General features: G+C 46.7%; 1 protein-coding gene and 1 non-coding gene across 6 annotated transcripts in view; one reads left to right on the forward strand and one right to left on the reverse strand.

The window, feature by feature from the left end:
- Positions 1 to 300: 300 nt before the first annotated feature.
- LOC105474356 (solute carrier family 11 member 2) overlaps positions 301 to 23,296 on the forward strand; it is a 71,568-nt gene continuing 48,572 nt past the window's right edge. Inside the window, exons 1-2 of one of the 5 annotated variants that reach the window (XM_071071712.1) lie at positions 20,150 to 20,985; positions 21,085 to 21,318. In XM_071071712.1, coding sequence (XP_070927813.1) covers positions 21,270 to 21,318 — 49 coding nt within the window. In that variant the 5' untranslated portion in view covers positions 20,150 to 20,985; positions 21,085 to 21,269. Of the gene's footprint in view, positions 325 to 20,149; positions 20,986 to 21,059; positions 21,319 to 23,054; positions 23,166 to 23,296 lie in introns of those variants that run through there. The other 4 variants (XM_011728968.3, XM_011728962.3, XM_011728965.3 and 1 more) reach the window with 4 other exon arrangements.
- Positions 11,998 to 12,101, reverse strand: LOC112425286 (U6 spliceosomal RNA). Its single transcript, XR_003016356.1, has one exon. It is a non-coding gene; the product is annotated as a U6 spliceosomal RNA (small nuclear RNA).

Genomic DNA, 23,296 nt, shown 5'->3' on the forward strand with positions numbered 1-23,296 from the left:
ATGCCACTGGTGTGGGTTTGCGTTGCGGAGGATACGGAGGATACCCTCTCCTTGAAGGGCCCGGTGACCCTCCGCGATTCCCTAGGGCCTCAGGGCTTCCTAGCGCCGCCCTTGTGTTCTGCCTAGACTCGGGGCGTCTGTGCCTCGAGTGTTAGGTACCAGATTTCAGTTTGCCAGTGCCTAGGCCATGGCGCCTCCTGGTGGCTTGGAGGACCCGCGGCACGCTCTAATGGTGGCGGCGTGGATAGGCCGGAACTGTCCACTTTCCAGTCACAGTCTGGTGGCGAAGGTTGGAGGCCTGGGAGCGGCCCCTGTGCGGACTAAGTACACTTTTTCCTTTATTTGTCGTTTCCAGAACTAAGTTTGTGGGAAAATGGTTTTCGTTAAGCACCTACCGAAGACCAAGCTCTGTCTCAACTTAAATGTTACTTTTCTGAGAGGATTTCTGTGATCACCCAATCTGACATAGTGCCGGCAAAAAGGACACGTTTCACACTTATTCTTATGTTACTCTTTTTTGTTTCGTTTTGTGTTTTTGAGACGGAGTTTTGCTCTGTTGCCCAGGCTGGAGTGCAGTGGCGCGATCTCGGCTCACTGCTGCCTCCGCCTCCCGGGTTGAAGCGATTCTCCCACCTCAGCCTCCCGTGTATCGGATTACAGGCACGTGGCACCACGCATGGCTAATTTTTGTATTTTTAGTAGAGACGGGGTCTTACTATGTTGGTCAGGCTGGGCTTGAACTCCTGGCCTCAAGTAATCCGCCAACCTTGGCCTCCCAAAGTACTGGGATTACAGGCGTGAGCCACTGCACCCGGCCTTGTATTTTCTTTATAGCATCTATCACTTACAGTGTTTATATATTTGTGTCCTTGTTTGACAGCTCCCTGAACTAGAATGAGGGTATCGTCTCTGCCTTGTTCCTTGCTGCACCTCCAACACTAGGTGCCATACTTAGCACATAGTAGGTGCTCAGTAAACATGTTTGACTAAATTAATACTTGAAACTAGGAAGGATTCCCAGAAGTGGTACGTAACTGCCTCCAAGAGTTAACAGTCCTCCTGGATATATATGAATATTTATTCTTCATGGAAGGTGGTAGAGCATCCCATGTGGGTTCCCTGGTTATAGGTTCAGTCTTGGCAGTGACATTTGTTTTAGTGAATGTTACCTTGGATATATCACTTTAGCTCTGAGTTTATTTCCCTTATAATAGTACCTATTTTGTAAGACTTCTGTGAGGATCCAAAGATAATACAGCTGTGAAAGCTCCCACATATGTATACTGCTTTATAGGTCACAGAGCTTTATATTAGCACAGGTTATTAATGACGGTACCACTTGTGTAGTCAGAGGAAAAGTTTTAAAAGATGGCCCTGAATCTTCACAAGAGTTGAGTAGATGGGGTGGACGGGATAGAAAGTTGACTATCTTTCTATCTATTACAGCCGTGGCTCACGCCTGTAATCCCAGCACTTTGGGAGGTCGAAGCTGGTGGATCACCCAAGGTCAGGAGTTCAAGACCAGCCTGGGCAATATGGTGAAACCTTGTCTCTACTAAGAATACAAAAATTAGCCGGGTGTGGTGGTGGGCGCCTGTAATCCCAGCTACTCGGGAGGCTGAGGCAGGAGAATTGCTTTAACCTTGGAGGCGGAGGTTGAGGTGAGCCAAGATCATACCACTGCACTCCAGCCTGGGCGACAGAATGAGACTGTCCCCCCGCAAAAAAGTTAACTAATTAACTAGCACATGGTCTCCATATTCAGGTAGTGTTTTTTTTTTTTTGTTTGTTTGTTTGTTTTAAAACAGAGTCTCACTCTGTCGCCCAGGCTCGAGTACAGTGGCTCAGTTTCAGCTCACTGCAACCTCCATCTCCCGGATTCAAGTGGTTCTCCTGCCTCAGCCTCCTGAGTAGCTGGGTTTACAGGCACCCACCACCGTGCCCAGACAACTTTTTTTTTTTTTTTTTTTTTTTGAGATGGAGTCTTGCTCTGTTGCCCAGGCTGAAGTGCAGTGGCGTAATCTTGGCTCACTGCAACCTCCACCTCCCGGGTTCACGCCATTCTCCTGCCTCAGTCTCTGGAGTAGCTAGGACTACAGGTGCCTGCCACCACGCCTGGCTAATTTTTTGTATTTTTAGTAGAAATGGGGTTTCACCATGTTAGCCAGGATGGTCTTGATCTCCTGACCTTGTGATCCGCCTGCCTCGGCCTCCCAAAGTGCTGAGATTACAGGTGTGAGTCACCACGTCCAGCCCAATTTTTGTATTCTTAGTAGAGACGGGGTTTCACCATATTGGCCAGGCTGGTCTCAAACTCCTGACCTCAGGTGATCTGCCCACCTCAGCCTCGCAAAGTGCTGGAATTACAGGTGTGAGCCACCGTGCCCAGCCATCTTCAGGTAGCTTCTGAGTCATGTCAACTACTCAAGAATGTTCAGCTCTAAAATTCTGAAACTCTCTTGGAAAGAAGGAGACAAAATCAGAGTTTTGTGGATAAAATAGGAAGGAACTGTGTCTGAAAAGATGGAGTAGAGGGGAAGGCATTTCATGCAATGAAAGAATGTGGCAGGAACACAAGTCATTCCTCTAACTAACTAACTTCCTTACTTCCCTCCCTCCCTCCCTCCTTTCTTCCTCCCTCCCTCCCTCCCTGTCTTTTTCTTTCTTTCTTTCCTTTCTTCTTTCTCAGGGTCTTGCTGTGTCGCCCAGGCTGGAGTACAGTGGCGCCATCATGGCTCACTGCAGCCTTGATCTCCTGGGCTCAAGTGGTCCTCTCAACTCAGCCTCCCAAGGAGCTGGGATTACAGGCGCATGCCACCACACCCAGCTAATTTTTGTATTTTTAGTAGAGACAGAGATTTGCCATGTTAGCCAGGCTGATCTTGAACTCCTGGACTCAAACAATTCACTTGCCTTGATCTCCTAAAGTGCTGGGATTACAGACGTGAGCCACTGCACCCAGCCCTTTCCTGAGATGTTTATTTAGTGTTTAGTCCACTTCCCCCTTTGCCCCTGTACACACACGCGCACGCACACACACACGCGCGCGTGGCTCGTTGGTTCTACCTTCTAGGTGTTCTTCAATCAGCCAGCTTCCTTCTGTCTTCTCTGCCGCCACCCTAGGCTAAGCTGCAAGCCTGTGGTCCCGACTTCTACAGCAGCCTCTTTACTGGTTTCCCTGCCATGTGTTTTGTCTTCCCTCCAACCAGTTCTCCATGTTGTATGTAGCCAGAGAGAGCTTTTAAAATTGCAAATCTAAGCTTGTCATTTCTCTTTATAAAACCTTTCAGCCGGGCGCGGTGGCTCAAGCCTGTAATCCCAGCACTTTGGGAGGCCGAGACGGGCGAATCACGAGGTCAGGAGATCGAGACCATCCTGGTTAATACGGAGAAACCCCGTCTCTACTGAAAAGTACAAAAAACTAGCCGGGCGAGGTGGCGGGCACCTGTAGTCCCAGCTACTTGGGAGGCTGAGGCAGGAGAATGGCGTGAACCCGGGAGGCGGAGCTTGCAGTGAGCTGAGATCTGGCCACTGCACTCCGGCCTGGGCGACAGAGCGAGACTCCGTCTCAAAAAATAAAAAAAAATAAAAAAATAAAAAAATAAAACCTTTCAGGTGGCCAGGCACGGTGGCTCACCCCTGTAATCCCAGCACTTTGGGCGGCTGAGGCAGGCAGATCACTAGGTCAAGATATCGAGACCATCCTGGCCAACATCCTGAAACCCCGTCTCTACTGAAAATATAAAAATTAGCTGGGCATGATGGCACACACCTGTAGTCCCAGCTACTTGGGAGCCTGAGGCAGGAGATTTGCTTGAATCCGGGATGCGGAGGTTGCAGTGAGCCAAGATCACGCCACTGCACTCCAACCTGCCAATAGAGCGAGACTCCGTCTCAAAAAAAAAACAAAACAAACCTTTCAGGTTTCCGGCTGGGTGCCCTGGCTCACACCTGTAATCCCAGCACTTTGGGAGGCTGAGGTGGCCGAATCACGAGGTCAGGAGATCAAAACCATCCTGGCCAACATGGTGAAACCCCGTCTCTACTAAAAATACAAAAAAATTAGCCATGCGTGGCAGCCCCAGCTACTCAGGAGGCTGAGGCAGGAGAATCATTTCATCCTGGGAGGTGGAAGTTGCAGTGAGCTGAGATTGCACCACCGCACTCCAGCCTGGGCAACAGAGCAAGACTGTGTCTCAAAAAACAAAACAGACAACAACAAAAAATAAGCTGTGGGCCGGGCACGGTGGCTCACACCTGTAATCCCAGCACTTTGGGAGTTTGAGACAGGTGAATCACCTGAGGTCAGGAGTTCAAGACCAGCCTGACCAATATGATGAAACCCCATCTCTACTAAAAATACAAAACTTAGGCCGGGTGCCGTAGCCCACGCCTGTAATCCCAGCACTTTGGGAGGCCAAGGCAGGTGAATCACCTGAGGTCAGGAGTTCAAGATCAGCCTGACCAACATGGAGAAACCCCATCTCTACTAAAAATACAAAATTAGCCAGGCTTGGTGGCACATGCCTGTAATCCCAGCTACTCAGGAGGCTGAGGCAGGAGAATCGCTTGAACCCAGGAGGTGGAGGTTGTAGTGAACTGAGATTGTGCCACTGCACTCCAGCCTAGGCAACAAGAGTGGAACTCCATCTCAAAAAGAAAAAAAAAATTACAAAAATTAGCTGGGCACAGTGACATGCGCCTGTAATCCCAGCTACTCAGGAGGCTGAGACAGGAAAATTGCTTGAACTCGGGAGGTGGAGGTTGCAGTGAGCCGAGATCACGCCATTGCACTCCAGCCTGGGTAACAAGAGCGAAACTCTGTCTCAAAAAAAAAAAAAAAAAAAGAAAAACCAAGCTGTGCCACAACCACCTTGGGCACATGTCATCAGGACCTCCTGAGGCTGTGTCACAGGCACGTCCTTAACCTTGGCAAAATAAACTTTCTAAATTGATTGAGACCTGTCTCAGATATTTTGGGTTCACATAGGTGTCAGGCACGAAGCCAGACCTATCTCCACTTTATACATGAGGAAAATGAGGTTCAATAATCTGCTCAAGATTGAGTCAAGAATTTGAACCCAGGCAGGCTGGGCATATGAGTTAGTGCTGCACTGTATATAAACAACTCTGTTACAGGAAACTCTTAACCCCACAGACTGAGGTTCCTGTTACTCACTTTGTAGCTAGCTATATTTATTTTTCATCGTACTTAACATGATCATAATTAATTAACTGTGTCACTATACATTTCATGGCTATCTATCCCACAGGAGTCTAAGCTCACTGTATTCCAGTCCCTGGCACACAAGGGGGGCCTCATTAAATATTTATTAAATGAATATGGCCAAGCGCGGTGGCTCACATTTGTAATCCCAGCACTTTGGGAGGCTGAGGAGGATGATCACTTTAGGTCAGGAGTTCAAGACCAGCCTGGGCAAGACAGTGAAACCACGTCTCTACCAAAAATACAAAAATTAGCTGGACGTGGTGGCGCACGCCTGTAATCCCAGCTACTCGGGAGGCAGGAGAATCACTTGAACCCGGGAGGCAGAGGTTGCAGTGAGCCAAGATCACACCACTATACTCCAGACTGGGTGACAGAGGGAGACTCCATCTCAACAAAACAAAAACCCAGAAAGGGTTAGGCATAGTGGATCATGCTGTAATACCAGCACTTTGAAAAGCCAAGGCGGGTGGATCGAGACAGCCTGGCCAATACGGTAAAACCCCATCTCTACTAAAAATACAAAAATTAGCTGGGTAAGGTGGCGGGCACCTGTAATCCCGGCTACTTGATAGGCTGAGGCAGGAGAATCGCTTGAACCCGGGAGATGGAGGTTGCAGTTAGCTGAGATAGCACCACTGCACTCCAGCTTGGGTGACAGACCCAGAATCCATTTCAATAAAACCCAAAAAACAACATGCCAGGTGCGATGGCTCATACCTGTAATCTCAGCACTTTGAGAGGCTGAAGCGGGTTGATCACCTGAGGTCAGGAGTTCGGGACCAGCCTGACCAACATGGAGAAACCCCCGTCTCTACTAAAAATACAAAATTAGCCAGGTGTGGTGGTGCATGTCTGTAATCCCAGCTACTTGGGAGGCTGAGGCAGGAGAATCACTTGTACCTGGGAGGCAGAGGTTGCAGTGAGCCAAGATCGCGCCGTTGCACTCCAGCCCGGGCAAGAGCAAAACTCCATCTCAAAAACAAACAAACAAACAGAAATTATATTGTATAAGCCAAGAACATACAAACAGCATGAACTAAAAAAAAAAAAAAACTGTCCTCAACTTAGGTGTATGTAAGGATGTCTTGCTCTGCAAACTGGGCTAGTTAACAATAAAAGTGGCTTGAATGATGATGACATTGATGATTTGTATAAAATAAAATTTGAAAAAGCATTTCTAAATAAATGTTTTATATGTGATTTAAAATGTTACTAAATAATATTAGACTTACATTTTCCACTAAGTAGGTGTTTCAAGTAGACATCTTTATACTTCATATAAGGTTGACCAAAAACTTTTAGTTTTTCTCCTTGGGATACATAAGGCATTGCCTCACATATTAAAATGTGCAGCTGAGTGCAGTGGTTCACACCTGTAATCTCAGCACTTTGGGAGGCCAAGGCGGGAAGATCTTTTGAGGTCAGGAGTTCGAGACCAGCCTGACCAACGTGGTGAAACCCCGTCTCTACCAAAAATACAAAAATTAGCCAGGCGTGGTGGTGCTTGCCCATAATCCCAGCTACCCTAGAGGCTGAGGTGGGAGGATCGCTTGAACCCAGGAGGTGGAGATTATAGTGAGCTGGGATCGCACCACTTCACTCCTTCAGAAAAAAAAAAAAAAAAAGTTGAAGGAGTAGTAAATTCATGAATTATTATTATTATTATTTTTTTTTTTAGACGGAGTCTCATTCTGTCACCCAGGCTGGAGTGCAATGGCGTGATCTCAGCTCACTGCAACCTCTGCCTCCTGGGTTCAAGCACTTCTCCCTGCCTCAGCCTCTCGAGTAGCTGGGATTACAGGTGTGAGCCACTGTGCCTGGCTGTAAATTTATACATTCTGATGGTGGTGGCAGTAGTGGTGCTTCCAGGTGAAGAAAAGTCAGATTTGAAGTAGGTTGAGATTTGAAGGAGAGTCAATTGGAGATTGCTTGGGAGACAAGTAGTGGGAATAAATGGCACTAGATTGGAGCTCCCAAACCCATGTATCACTGGGATTATCATTTCTAAGAAGAAAGAAGGAACAGTATGTATAAAGATATGGAAGAGGCCGGGCGTGGTGGCTCAAGCCTGTAATCCCAGCACTTTGGGAGGCTGAGACGGGCGGATCAGGAGGTCAGGAGATCGAGACCATCCTGGCTAACACGGGGAAACCCCATCTCTACTAAAAAATACAAAAAACTAGCCGGGTGAGGTGGCGGGCGCCTGTAGTCCCAGCTACTCGGAAGGCTGAGCCAGGAGAATGGCGTGAACCCGGGAGGCGGAGCTTGCAGTGAGCTGAGATCCGGCCACTGCACTCCAGCCTGGGCGACAGAGCAAGACTCCGTCTCAAAAAAAAAAAAAAAAAGATATGGAGGAATGAAACCTTAGGGAAAGGTAAAAGTTTCTTTTTGTATCAGAGGTAATAACTGCAGTGATTTGCCACTTTTAGTTACTAATTCACTAAATTTGACAAGCTGATTCAGGACAGTTATTCTTCGCAAGGGACTGGGCGGAAAATACCAGAATGAAAGAGTTTTTGTTTGTATTTTAATCTGTTTATAGAGAGGAGGTCTTGCCATGTTGCCAGGCTGGTCTTAAACTCCTGGCCTCAAGGGATTCTTCCGCCTTGAGCTCCCAGAGGACTAGGATTACAGGTGTGAACTACTGTGCCCAGCCTTAAAGAGGGATTTTCTTTTAAGTTAGTTTTAAGTTTTTTGTAGAGACAGGGCCTTACTCTGTTGCCCAGGTCAGTCTCAAACTCCTGGCCTCAAGCAATCCTCCTACCTCAGTCTCCCAAATTGCCAGGATTACAGGTATGAACCACACTGAACCCAGCCAAGGGTTTTATTTATTTATTGAGACAGCATCTTGCTCTGTTGCTCAGGCTGGAGTGCAGTGTCTGAATATTAGCTCACTGCAACCTGCGCCTCCTGAGTTCAAGTGATTCTGGTGCCTCAGCCTCCCAAGTAGCTAGGACTACAGGTCATGTACCACCATGCCCAACTGGCTAATTTTGTTTTAGTAGAAACAGGGTTTCGCCATGTTGCCCAGGCTGGTGTTCAACTCTTAGCCTCAAGCGATCCACCTGCCTCGGCCTCCCAAAGTGCTGGGATTACAGGCGTGAGCCGCTGCGCCCAACCCTGCCAAGGGTTTTTTTTTGTTTGTTTTGTTTTGTGTGAGACAGAGTTTCACTCTTGTTGCCTAGGCTAGGTGCAGTGATGCAATCTTGGCTCATTGCAACTTCCGCCCTCTGGGTTCAAGCAATTTTTCTGCCTCAGCCTCTTGAGTAGCTGGGATTACAGGTGCCCACCACCACACCCAGCTAACTTTTTGTATTTTTAGTAGAGATGGTGTTTCATCATGTTGGTCAGGCTGGTTTTGAACTCCTAACCTCAGGTGAGCCACCCGCCTTGGCCTCCCAAAGTGCAGGGATTACAGGCATGAGCCACCGCGCTCAGCCCTGGCCAAGGGTTTTAATAACCAATGGTTAATACAGTTTTATGATACTCTCTGAGCAAGAGTAAAACCTGATTCCCAAAAACCCACTTAATCCTATTTCTTTTTTATGTATTAAAAATGTTTTAGCCGGGCGCGGTGGCTCACGCCTGTAATCCCAGCACTTTGGGAGGCCAAGGCGGGTGGATCACAAGGTCAGGAGATCGAGACCATCCTGGCTAACACTGTGAAACCCCGTCTCTACTAAAAATGCAAAAAATTAGCCGGGCGAGGCGGCGGGCGCCTGTAGTCCCAGCTACTCGGGAGGCTGAGGCAGGAGAATGGCGTGAACCCGGGAGGCAGAGCTTGCAGTGAGCCGAGATCGCGCCACTGCACTCCAGCCTGGGCGACTAAGCAAGACTCTGTCTCAAAAAAAAAAAAAAAAAAAAAAAAAGTTTTAAAAGGATAATAACAACACTGTAACATTCGTCTATGTATCCACTACCCAAAATGAATAAATAGTATCATACCAGGCCGGGCGCGGTGGCTCAAGCCTGTAATCCCAGCACTTTGGGAGGCCGAGGCGGGTGGATCACGAGGTCAGGAGATCGAGACTATCCTGACTAACATGGTGAAACCCCGTCTCTACTAAAAATACAAAAAACTAGCCGGGCGTGGTGGCGGGCGCCTGTAGTCTCAGCTACTTGGGAGGCTGAGGCGGGAGAATGGCGTGAACCCGGGAGGCGGAGCTTGCAGTGAGCCGAGATCACGCCACTGCACTCCAGCCTGGGAGACACAGCGAGACTCCGTCTCAAAAAAAAAAAAAAAAATAGTATCATACCTGTTTTCCTCCCTTTCTCCTTCCCTTTAGGCATCGCTTTTTTATTAGCCTGCTTTCATTTTTTTTCTTAATTTTTAATTTTTTAATTTTTTGAGACGGAGTCTCACTCTGTCACCCAGGCTGGAGTGCAGTGGTGTAATCTCAGCTCACTGCAAGCTCCGCCTCCTGGGTTTCAGGGATTTTCCTGTCTCACCCTCTGAGTAGCTGGGACTACAGGCTCGTGCCACAATGCCTGGCTAATTTTTGTATTTTTAGTAGAGATGGGGTTTCACCATGTTGGCCAGGCTGGTCTCGAACTCCTGACCTCAAGTGGTCTGCCCGCCTCGGCCTCTCAAAGTGCTGGGATTACAAGCATGAACCACCGCACCTGGCCTAGTCTGCTTTTAATTCTTTGACTATGATGTATTTACACACACATACATATATACATACATACATCTATACACACATACATATACATAGATATGAACATTTACATATATATGGTATATGGTATTTCTTAATGTTTTAAAAATTCATGTAATTTGTTTCGTGTGGCACTTATTTTCCTGCATCTTGCTTTGTTTCCTTAACTTCGTTTTCATAATTTGTTCATCTAGATTAAGTTCATTGATTTATTTTATTTTCTTAATTTTTAAAATTATTATTATTATTTTTTAAGACAGAGTCTCGCTCTGTCACCCAGGCTGGAGTGCAGTGGCACAATCTTTGCTCACTGCAGCCTCCACCTCCTGGGTTCAAGCGATTCTTCTGCCTCAGCCTCCTGGGTAGCTGGGATTACAGGCGCATGCCACCACACCAGGCTAATTTTTGTATTTTTATTAGAGACAGGATGTTGCCATGTTGACCTGGCTGGTCTCAAACTCCTGACCTTAGGTGATCCACACACCTCAGCCTCCCAAAGTGCTGGGATTACAGGTATGAGCCACTGGCCCGGCAAGTTCATTCATTTAGCCTGCTGAATGGTGTTTCATCACATGAATACACCCCAATTTGCTTATCCATTTGCTACTGATTGACATTTACATTGTTTTTAGTGTTTCATTATTAGAAACACTACATTTCAGGGAATATCCTCCAACAGGTCTCCTAGGGCTAATTAATGGATGAGAGTTTCTATTAAGGAATGTTTTTAGAGGTGTTTTTTCTTTTTTTTTTTTTTGAGACGGAGTCTGGCTCTGTCGCCCAGGCTGGAGTGCAGTGGCCGGATCTCAGCTCACTGCAAGCTCCGCCTCCCAGGTTCACGCCATTCTCCTGCCTCAGCCTCCCGAGTAGCTGAGACTACAGGCGTCCACCACCTCGCCCAGCTAGTTTTTTGTATTTTTTAGTAGAGACGGGGTTTCACCGTGTTAGCTGGGATGGTCTCGATCTCCTGACCTTGTGATCCACCCGTCTCGGCCTCCCAAAGTGCTGGAATTACAGGCTTGAGCCACCGCGCCCGGCCTAGAGGTTTTTTTTGAAACCACTATGGAAATATGTTTTATATTAAGACCCAGTTCATAGATGAAATAAAAATTTTACAAAATAATACCTGCCCTTGCTATATGCACTCTATTTCCTACTCTGTTGCATTCTGTCCTATTTCATTTCATTTTTGTAAAATGCTGGACATGACTCACTACATTGATTTTATGACTCACTAATGGATTGAAAAACGATGCTCTAAGGCATTTATCTGGAAGTAGACTTTCTAGATCAAAGAATAAGTGCATTTTCAACTTGAGTAGGTATTATCAAGTTGCTTTCCAAAGTGGGTGTATCAGTTTTACAGGATATCAGAGTCCTAATTTTTCCACGTCCTCACCCACACTTAAAATGGTCAGGATTTTAGATTATTGATAGTCCTGTAGATGTGAAACAAATACCATTGTCAGTTTAATTTGGAAAAAATTAGCCAGGCGTGGTGGCATGTGCCTGTAGTCCCAGCTACTTGGGAGGCTGAGGTGGGAGGATCACCTGAGCCCAGGAAGTCAAGGCTGCAGTGAACTGTGATTGGGCCACTGCACTCCAGCATGGGTGACAGAGTCTCAAAAAGAAAAAGAAAAAAAAGTTTTTTAGATGGTAGTTTTAAATATTTATAATAGTCAATTTAGTCAAAATGATCAATTTTTACTTCTGCTTTTTCATAATTTTATTGTTAAAATTTTATGTTGATTATAAAAATACTATATATTTTTTCAAATAATTTTGCTGTTGTTGTTGTTTTTGAGACAAGGTCTCACTCTGTCACCCAAGCTGGACTGCAATGGTGCAATCTCAGCCCACTGCAACCTCCACATCCTGGACTCAAACGGTCCTCCTGCCTCAGCCTCCCAAGTAACTGGACTACAGGCATGCGCCACCATGCCTGGCTAATTTCTGTATTTTTTGTAGAGACAGGGTTTCACCATGTTGCCCAGACTGGTCTCACACTCCTGGACTCAGGTGATCCACCTGCCTCGGCCTCCCAAAGTGCTGGGATTACAGGTGTGAAACACTGTACTCGGCCTTTTCAAAAAAAAAATTTTTTTTAAAAATACGGAATGCTTCATGAATTTTTGTGTCATCCTTGCACAGGGTCCATGCTAATCTCTGTTTTGTTATAGTTGTAGTATATGTGCTGTCAAAGTGAGCACCAGATAATTTTGAAGTTGGTTCGTATTTTGTTTTGTTTTGTTTTTACAACTTTAGATATTTAATTGCCCTGGAGTTTATTTTTGCCTGTCATTTTATGTCTTCCAATACTTCAGCCCCTCATTATGTGATTCTTCACCAACTTTGGGACTCTGCTTCTCATCTCCTCCCTCGGAGTGTTTTTCTTGAAGAGAAGGGGAATACAAAAGGCCCCAGGCTTAGAATAGTTCTTAGAAGGCCTTTAAAGAAGCAAGTGGGAGGGCCGGGCACACCCAGCCAAGAAATAGCCTTTGATTTTTGTAATTGCAGTCATCAAAAAGCATCATCAAAGAACTTTTATCAGACTGGGTGCGGTGGCTCACGCCTGTAATTCCAGCCCTTTGGGAGGCCAAGGTGGGCGGATCAACTGAGGTCAGAAGTTCGAGACCAGCCTGGCCAACATGGTGAAATCCTGTTTCTACTAAAAATACAAAAATTAGCTGGGCATAGTGGCATGCACCTGTAATCGCAGCTACTCGGCAGGCTGAGGCAGGAGAATTGCTTGAACCCGGGAGGCTGCAGTTAGCTGAGATCACGCCACTGTATTCCATCCTGGGTGACAGAGTGAGACTCTGTCTCAAAAAAAAAAAAAAAAAAAAAAACAGAAAAGTTTTTATCAGTGATTGCTTGCAATGGGCAATTAAGGTAGACACTGAACTAAATTTAGAATGTATTATTCACAAATATAGTCTAAGAAGTTATACTCTGAAAATTAATAAAGCAGATAAGCAAAGGACAAACCATATAATAATAAAAAAGGTAGAGCAATCTAGAACTACTGTAGATAGTAAAGAATTAACATCAAACACATCAAAGTGCAATTCAAGGATAAAGGCATCACTGGGTGACGAGCAGTGCTTAGTATGTATTTGTTACAGGGGTTCCAAGTTCAGGGAAACTGTCATCAATCAACTAGGGAAGGTGGGTCTCTTCTGACTTCTCCCATCCTCTCCTCTTCCATCCTCCACACATGTGCCCCACTCCGAGCTTTTTCTCCTCCAAGCAACATAAGCCTTACTAATGCTTGAAATCAGAGGAGGTTTTTCTTTGTGTTAGTACTCAGCTCTCAATAAATGGACCTTTACCCAGCATCAGCAGGAACCACCCTCAGGAGCCACTTTGTGCTGCCTGGCACGTCCACAGCAATTAGAGCAAAAGGACAGAGTTAAGGAAACTCTTTGAGGAAAATTTTCCCCACCCAACTTTGGCAGGGTCACCTGGGAGCCCTCTCATCAGTATTGCTATTCACTGTGGTACCCCCATTGTTCCACTAGCACCATGTACTGAACTTCCTCTGTGTTCAATTCCTATAAAAGAAAGGAAGCCCTTGCCTCAAAGTGCTCTCATTTTTATTATTTTTTATTTTTTGAGATGGAGTCTCACTCTGTCTCCCAGGTTGGAGTGCAATGGCGTGATCTCAGCTCATCACAACCTCCGCCTCCCAGGTTCAAGAGATTCTCCTGCCTCAGCCTCCCTAGAAGCCGGGATTACAGGGGCTCGCCATCATGCCCAGTTAATTTTTGTATTTTTAGTAGAGATGGGGTTTCACCATTGTTGGTCAGGCTGGTCTCCAACTCCTGATCTCAGGTGATTCCCTGCCTTGGCCTCCCAAAGTGCTGGGATTACAGGCATAAGCTACTGCGCCCACCCACACTCTCAATTTAAATACATTTGCACATTCAACAAGACTCATAAATGTCTTACCTAGCTGGATCAATATTAGAAAGGCCTCAGGGATTTTGCGGTTCAATATCACTGTCATAAAAATTGTTTCAATGTAGAAAAAAAGGTTAACATATTTCATACATATTCATTAAGAAATGTACATGGGCTGGATGCAGTGACTCACCCTTGTAATCTCAGCACTTTGGGAGGCCAAGGTGGGTGGATCACTTGAGGTAAGGAGTTCAAGACCACCCTGGGCAACATGGTGAAACCCCATCTCTACTAAAAATACAAAAGTTACTCAGGCATGGTGGCATGCACCTGTAATCCCAGCTACTCAGGAGGCTGAGGCAGGAGAATTGCTTGAACCCAGGAGGCAGAGGTTGCAGTAAGCTGAGATTGCACCACTGCCCTCCAGCCTAGGCAACAGAGTGAGACTCTGTCTCAAAAAACAAAACGAAAAGTGGCTGGGCACGGTGGCTCACGCCTGTATTCCCAACACTTTGGGAGGCTGAGGCGGACGGATCACCAGGTCAGGCGTTAGACCAGCCTGGCCAACATGGTGAAATTCTATCTCTACTAAAAAAAAAAAAAATATATATATATATATATATATATACACACACACATACACACACACACATATATATATAAATTTGTCAGGTGTGGTGGCCCACACCTGTAATCCCAGCTACTCAGGAGGCTGAGGCAGGAGAATCGCTTGAACCTGGGAGGCAGAGATTGCAGTGAGCCAAGATCGCACCACTGCCCTCCAGTGTGGGTGACAGAGCTAGACTCCATCTCAAAAAATAAGATAAACAAACAAACAAAAAACAAAAGTCACTGAGTGAGGTCTTTAACCATCTCTTCTGAAATAGTCCTGATCTCCCACCTATAGCTCTTGCTGCTCCATTTCCTGATTTTTAAATTTGTTTTTTAATAAAATTTAATGATCTGTACTTATTGATGTATACTTATTGACTAGTTGTTATCTGTCTGCCCCACAGAATATAGGTTTTCAGAGAACAGGAACTTTTTATGTCTTTATCATTGCTATATCCCACTGCCCAGAATCAGTGCCTGGAACATAGTAGATCCTCTACAAATAGTGCACTTGTTAAGTGAATGAAACTGAATTAAATGAACATATATGTTATATATCCTTACTGCATTGATTGGTATATGAGAAAATTAAACAGAAGAAACTAACAGCAAGATAAGTAGTGTCCTAGACTCCAAGAAGTCTTTCCAGACTAATCCTATTCAGCATTAGAAGTACCGTCATAGGCCGGGCGGGGTGGCTCACATCTGTCATCCTAGCACTTTGGGAGGCCGAGGCGGGCGGATCACAAGGTCAGAAGTTCAAGACCAGCCTGGCAAACATGGTGAAGCCCCATCTCTCCTAAAAATACAAAAATTAGATGGGCGTGGTGGTGGGCGCCTGTAATCCCAGCTACTTGGAAGGCTGAGGCAGAATCACTTGAAACCGGAAGGCGGAGGTTGCAGTCAGCCGAGATCGTGCCACTGCAGTCCAGCCTGGGCAAAAGAGTGAAACTCTGTCTCAAAAAACAAACAACAAACAAACAAAAAAAACAAAAAAGAAAATACAAAAATTAGCCAGGCTTGATGGCACGCACCTGTAATCCCAGCTATTTGGGAGGCTGAGGCAGGAGAATTGCTTGAATCTGGGAGGTGGAGGTTGCAGTGAGCCTAGGTCGAGGCACTGCACTCCAGCCTGGGTGACAGAGTGAGACTGTCTCAAAAAAAAAAAAAGTGTAATCATTCTGAATCTCTTACTCTGCCCCTTGAGAAGACTCCCCCACCAACCTCTTTTTCAGTTTAGGTGACTCAAGCAGGGCTGACCCCACCCTGCCTCCAAGCATCAGCTTGTGTCCCAGGCACCCCATGGCTACTGTTTTTGGTTTGGGACTGGCTCATGACTCAAGCTAGGTAGCAGGCAGAGCTTTCTGTGTTAGTCTGGAAAGACTTCTTGAAGTCTAGGCTAGGACACTACTCATCTTTTTTGTTTTGTTTTGTCTTTGTTTTTGTTTTGAGACACGGTCTTGCCCAGGCTGGAGTGCAGTGGTGCGATCTCACTTCAACCTCTGCTTCCTGGGCCCATGTGTTCCTCCCGCCTCAGCCTCCCAAGTAAGTTTCCCTGGGACTTTTGCTGGAACTATAGGAAAAAGGATCAAGTCAGCCCAGTGCAGATGGTGGTCATTGTTCTACCATGCAGGGAAACCTCCCTGAGAACAAAACCACACTGATTCTAAAGCAGAGACTAGAGAGTGAGAAATAGAAAGAAAGAAACAGGGCCTGGTACAGTGGCTCTAGCCTGTAATCCCAGAATTTTGGGATGTTGAGGCAGGAGGATCGCTTGAAGCCAGAAGTTTGAGATCAGCCTGGGCAACAAAATGAGATCCTGTCCCTATTACAAAAAAAAAAAAAAAAAAAAAAAAAAAGAGAAGGAGAAGGAGGGGGTGGGGAAGAGGAGGAGGAGGAGTGGGGGGAAGGAAAAAAGGAAAGGGACAGGTGGACAGTGGCCTGGTGATATCTGGGTCCCCAGCTTCAGTCCTGCCTACAGTGAGCTGTATTGTTGGGTTTTTCAGTTTATGTGAATGATTCAGCTCCTTTTGAACACAAGCAGTTTGAATTGGGTTTCTGTCACTGACAATCACAAAACACAACAAAACAAAATCATATAATGCACATTTAGCTGCATACTTTCTACTACATCGAATTTCACTTGTTTACTTAATAATATATACAGTTTTTTACCTAAGACTTATGAACATTTTTATAGTTTATAAAATAATCTTGTATTTACATATCACTCAATTTTAACACAATTATGTGAGGTAGGGCATATATTTTTTTTATTTAATAATTTTTTTTTTTTTGAAACACAGTCTCACTCTGTCACCCAGGCTGGAGTGCAGAGGTATAATCATAGCTCACTGCAACCTTGAATTCCTAGGCTCAAAGGATCCTCCTGCCTCAGCTTCCCACAGTGCTCGGATTACAGGTGTGAGCCACTGAGCCTGGCTAATTTTTTTTTTTTTTAAAGAGATGGGGTTTCAGGCCGGGTGTGGTGGCTCACGCCTATAATCCCAGAACTTTGGGAGGCCGAGGAGGAGGAATCATGAGGTCAGGAGTTTGAGACCAGCCTGGCCAATATGGTGAAACCCCATGTCTACTAAATACAAAAATTAGCTGGGCATGGTGGTGCAAGACTGTAGTCCCAGCTACTCGGGAGGCTGAGGCAGGAGAATCGCTTGAACCGGGGAGGTGGGGGTTGCAGTGAGCCGAGATCGTGCCACTGCACCCCAGTGTGGGCGACAAAGTGAGACTCTGTCTCAAAAAAAAAAAAAAAAAGAGATGGGGTCTCACCTTATCACCCAGGCTGGAGTGAAGTACACAATCATAGTGCACTGCAGCCTTGAACTCCTGGGCTCAAGGGATCCTCCTGCCTCAGCCTCCAGAGTAGCTGGGACTATAGGAGCAGGCTACCATGCCTGGCTGATTTTTTGTTTTTTTGAGATGGGTCTTGCTCTGTCGCTCAGGCTGGAGTGCAGTGGCATGATCTTGGCTCACTGCAACCTCCACCTCCTGGGTTCAAGCGATTTTCCTCCCTCAGCCTTCTGAGTAGCTGTGATTACAGTCTTGCACCACCATGCCTGGCTAAGTTTTATTTTTATTTATTTATTTTTTGAGATAGGGTTTCACTCCCGTTGCCCAGGCTGGAGTGCAGTGGTGCGATCTCAGCTCATTGCAAACTCTGCCTCCCGGGCTCAAGTGATTATCCTGCCTCAGCCTCTCCAGTAGCTGGGACTATAGGCATGTGCCACCGCTCCCAGCTAATTTTTGTATTTTTTTTAAGAGATGAGGTCTTGCCATGTTGCCCACTTGGTCTCAAACTCCTGAGCTCAAGAGATAGGCCCACCTCAGCCTCCCAAAGTGCTGGGATTATAGGTGTGAGCCACCGCACCTGGCCTAATTTTTTATTTTTTGTAAAGATAGGGTCTCACTGTGTTACCCTGGCTGGTTTTGAACTCCTGGGCTCAAGTGATCCTTCTGTCTTAGCCTCCCAAAGTGCTGAGATTATAGGTGAGAGCCACCGTGTCCAGCCAAGAAATATATTTTACAGTAACCCAGTACACACGTACACACACAGGCACACACTCTTAAAGTTGCACAAAACAACACTTACCTTAGTGCCTTTGACATTCTCTGATATTTTCTATTCTATTTTTTAAAAATTCTGACCGGGCGCAGTGGCTCACGCTTGTCATCCCAGCACTTTGGGAGGCTGAGACAGGCAGATCACAAGGTCAGGAGTTCGAGACCAGCCTGGCCAACATGGTGAAACTCCTGTCTCTACTAATAATACAAAAATTAGCTGGATGTGGTGGCACATGCCTGTAATCCCAGCTACTTGGGAGGCTGAGGCAGGAAAATTGCTTGAACCTGGGAGGTGGAGGTTGCAGCGAGCCAAGATTGCGCGACTGCATTTTAGCCTGGGTGGCAGAGTAAGACTCTGTCTCGGGAAAAGAAAAAAAAATTCTGTTTTATTTCAGCACTTTAGAAGGCCAAGGCAGGTGGTTCCCTTGAGTCCTAAAGTTTGAGACTAGCCTGGTCAATATAGGGAGACCCTGTCTCTACAAAAAATAAATATACATCTGTTTTCTTGCTGTGTCCAACTCAAGAATAAAAAAAAGAAAAGAAAAGAAAAAATATACTAGTTGCAACCTACAGTTTGTTTTGTTTGTTTGTTTGTTTTGTTTGTTTTTTGCTGGAATGAAGTGGCGCCATCTCAGCTCACTGCAACCTCTGCCTCCTATATTCTAGCGATTCTCCTGCCTCAGCCTCCCAAGTAGCTGGGACTACTGGCAGCCCCCACCACACGCAGCTAACTTTTGTATTTTTAGTAGAAACAGGGTTTCACCATGTTGGCCAGGCTGGTCCCGAACTCCTGAGCTCCAGTGATCTGCCCGCCTTGGCCTCCCAAAGTGCTGGGATTATAGGCATAAACCATTGTGCCTGGCCACAATCCACAGGTTTTCTTTTTAGTTGTTTTTTTTTAGAGACAGGGTCTTGCTCTGTTTCCCAAGTTGGAGTGCATTAGCATGATCACAGTTCATGGCAGTCTTGAACTTCTGGAGTTTTCTGTTCTGTGACTACCTTATGTTGTTCTTGTCTCAATTTTTGAATGGAAGGAAATTGTTTAAGGTGTACAAGATGGAGGTGATACGGTGTGGTGGTTGAGTCTCGGCTCGTGGGTCTAACAGATTTGTGTTCAAAGCCTGGCTTTGCCACTAACTAGCTGTGTCCTTAGACAAATTATACTCTAAGTCTCAGATTCCTAATTTGCAAAATGAGAATAATAATAAATAATAGTTCCTGCCCCATTAGTTTATTATGAGGATTTTTTTTTTGGTAGAGACATAGTCTTGCTATGTTGCCCAGGCTATTCTCAAACTCCTGGCCTCAAGTGATCTGCTTGCCTCGGCCTCCCAAAGTGCTGGGATTACAGGCATGAATTTTTGTGCCAGCCTACTATGAGGATTAATGCTTGTGAAGTGTTAAATATAGTGTTTGGTACACAATAAAAATTCAATTAATGTTGTCAGTTACTCAAGTATAAATTAGGGACCAGGAAGGCAAAAATGGAGTGTGTTTTTTTGCAGACGAACAGAGGGGAGCCAGGACACAGCTCAGCTTGCTCGTGCCCAGAGAGAGTTAAGCTGCTGACCCTGAAGGCAGGGGGCACGCAACTGTGTGTGGGAGCCGGACTAAGCAGCTGCGACAGGGCAGACAGTGTGAGAAAGCTGTTGATGAGAGCTGCTGCTGAATAAAATCATATTTCACCTGTCTATGGCCCCCCAAGTGTTCTTTTTGCTCATCCATCCACTACCTCCGGACCTCAACATGACCTTTGGCATAGTCTAAACCTGATACTCATAACACAGATTTTTGAGACAGGGTCTTGCTCTGTCGCAGAGGCTGGAGTGCTCTGGCATGATCATGACGCACTGCAGTCTTGACCTCCTGGACTCAAGTGATCCTCCCACCTCAGCCTCCCAAGAAGCTAGGATGTTCCACAAGCACATTCCACTACACCCAGCTAATTTTTAAATTTTTCGTAGAGATGGGATCTCCCTATGTTGCCTAGGGTAAGAATTCCTGAACTCAAATAGGCCTTTTCCTTCTGAGACTTTAGTTCCTGGGTGATCTTACAGGTGCTTCTATTTTCCCCTCAAGTGGAACAAATTGGCCCCCAGCCCAATCTGCAGAGACAGCTTTGCCTTGGGGAACTTACCTGATGTAGAACAAAGACAGGAGACAGGCCAAGTTGTAGTTATTTGACTTTCATGATTAAGAGAGCCCTGAAGCAAAGAGACCTTTCATCTGGGTCCCGGGGCAGAAGATCCATAATTCTTTCTCCAGATTCAATGGTTGTTCTAGGTAAGAACCAGAACCACTTGCTGGAAGCCTGCCTTGACTTATTTGAATCGATTACTGCTTTTCTTTCTTTTCCATTCTAAGCTATTATGTTTTTATGGTACTAAGCAGATTTTCTTGAAAGCTACTAGAAAACTGCCTGCTACCTGAAAGCAGCAACTGTTTTCTTCTCTCTTGCTTTTTACCCCATCCCAATGCTTCTCTTTTGCGGCTTGTTATCTAAGTTATTTCCCTGAGGCAAAATTTCCCCATTCTTTCAGCTCCCCTCCTCCCAGATTGAGAAATTCTAGGCTTGCCCTGGACTTCTCTTTTTAGTCTCTGGGTTTTTTTTCCTTTCTTTTTCTTTTTCATCAGGCACCAAGTCCGGAGTTTGCGTGGCTCTGATGTCTGCCCGTGGATCACTGATTGACCAGGCTGAAGCCAGCGGGTCCTTTAGATCCCGAGGGATAAAAGAGCAGGCAGCATTTCCACCCACGCTCTGAGACTCCTCATAATTGCATCAGTGCTGCACGTACCTATGCGGAAAATACAAGTGGACTGTCAGGCTTGGGGTTAATGGTTTCACCTCACGTCTCAGAGGAGCAGAGTCCTAGTGCACCTGTGGAGCCTGAACCAGCTTCACTCCAAGAGGAGCAGAGAAGGGAAGCAATTTATCTTACTCCACCCCTTTCAACCACTGGCACTCACAGGTTTGCCACCTGCTCTTGCTCTTGCCAAATGGTACAGAGATGAAATCTTAGAATAAAAGTTTTTGAACTCAATACATTATTAATTAATATCTAGGAGTGGCAGATATATAATGCTTCTCTTTTCACACAGGTCAAAGATGAAATCTGATTAGGCTTTGGAGGGCGTGGTTTGCCTCTTGAAAGTCCTTGCCAGTCTTTAGAAAGCTGTGTTGCTTAGAGCACCCAAAAGTGCCCTTATCTAACTGAGGGAGGCGCACTTGTCTTCATATATAGAGGCAGGAGCTGGCATTGGGAAAGTCAAACTAGTTCTGCACCATGAGGAAGAAGCAGCTTAAGACGGAGGCAGCGCCACACTGTGAGCTAAGTAAGTAGCCCAGGGAAGCTGCCCAGCTGAGCAGACCTGAAAGGGTGACAAGTACAGCTCTAGCAATTTTATTTTCTAGTTATAATAGAAGTTCCCAAAGGAAAGGTTCTGGTTTGGAGGAACTTCATCAAACCTTTCTGAAACTCCACAGATGTACTGTAGCGAGAATCTCAGAACTAATTTGTGTATTTTCTTTTTTCTCCAGGAGAAATTCTGTATGAAAAACAACCTGCTCCAGGAAGGCAAGCCCCTCCCCGCCTTTTTTTTTTAGTCCCCGAGTTTGTTTTTACGTTGCACTTTATTTGAATTTTTCTCTTGGCCGTTCACACTCCTTTCCTCATTTCTCAGACTTTCTTACTAATGAAATTTTCTCCTAGCCGTTTTTACGTGAATAAAGAAGCTCCGTTACCTTTAATGCTGTAAGCAGTGCGGGGGGTCGGGGAGTGAGGGTGGCGGGATAATCTAATGTTTTTGGTGGCTGTAAACGACATTGTAGAAAATTACGGTGATTTGTTAGGCCATTTATTCCCTCTTCACCAGTCTGGCAGTCATCTTCAGAACAAAAGAAGGCGTGAGGCTGAAACTGGGGATAGAGTGGGATTGCTTTGGTAGGTAGGATAAAGTCTGGGGAGAATCGAGGCAACTGGGCGAGAAGGAGGAAAACAATTCGCTGCGGAGGCTTGGGAGGACACCGGAGGCGGTGGAACTGGCTGCACTAGCTGATGTGTCGCGGTTCCTCCCAGGTGTGGGGTGCTCTTGGTGGGGCAGCAGATACTATGATGTGGCTCTTGGGGCGCGAGGAAATGTTCCTGTCAGGTGGCTATACTTTCTTTTTGAGACAGGGTTTTGCTGTCACCCAGGCTGGAGTGCAGTGGCACGACCTTGTCTCACCACAGCCTCCCCCTCACAGGCCCAAGTGATCCTCCCACCTTAGCCTCCCGAGCAGGTGGGACCACAGGCAGGCGCCATGATGCCTGGCTAATTTTTTTTTCTTTTTTTGAGACGGAGTTTTCGCTCTTGTTTCCGAGGCTGGAGTGTAACGGCGCCATCTCGGCTCACCGCACCTCCGCCTCCCGGGTTCAAGCGATTCTCCTGCCTCAGTCTCCCGAGTAGCTGGGATTACTGGCATGCGCCACCACGCCCCGCTAATTTTGTATTTTTAGTAGAGACGGGGTTTTTTCATGTTGGTCAGGCTGGTCTCAAACTCCCGACCTCAGGTGATCCGCCCGCCTCGGCCTCCCAAAGTGCCGGGAGTACAGGCGTGAGTCACCGCGCCCGGCCTTTGCCTGGCTAATTTTAAAATTTTTTGTAGAGACCGAGTCTTACTTTGTTGCCCAGGCTGGTCTCGAACTCCTGGACTCAAGTGATCCTCCCGCCTCGGTCTCTCAAAGTGCTGGTCATTACAACTGTGAGCCTCCGCGCCTGGTCTGGCTACCCTTTACAGGATAGAGCTATACCTCGTAGCTTGTCTGTCAGTACCTAACGTGGCGCCACGGCGAACTAGGGCAGGAATCTTATCTGTCCCCAGACTGCTAGCGGACGGGAGCTCCCCAGCCCACGGGCTGTGTGGTTCTGGCCAGAGCAAGCAGCAACTATGCAGCATGCAGCTCCCGCTGGGGGCCCCAGGGGCCGCCCCATTCAGACTCCGCGTGGGCGGAGCCTCGGTCCTCAGTCGGCGGGCCACGCGTCCCGGCCGCTGCGGGGACTCCAACCAATAGGGATGTGCGGCTGCTGTCCTATCGGCCAATCGCGGGGAGGGGAGGGCGTTGGCCAGCTTGGCGCTGGCTCCCGGAATATGGAGCCGTCAGCTCGGGGGCGGCGTGTCAGGTGGTTGCGGACCTGGTAAGGTGAGGGGAAGGCAAGGTCAGGGGTCACGGATTCTGCTCGCGGACAGGGAGGGGCGCGGGGCGGCTCGAGGGCCCGTGTCGGGGGTCAGGTCCGGGACTAGGATGCGAAACCGGCTCGCCGTGCGGGGCTG

Source organism: Macaca nemestrina, chromosome 10 (genome assembly GCF_043159975.1).
Source record: "Macaca nemestrina isolate mMacNem1 chromosome 10, mMacNem.hap1, whole genome shotgun sequence".
In the NCBI taxonomy this organism is placed as follows: domain Eukaryota; kingdom Metazoa; phylum Chordata; class Mammalia; order Primates; family Cercopithecidae; genus Macaca; species Macaca nemestrina.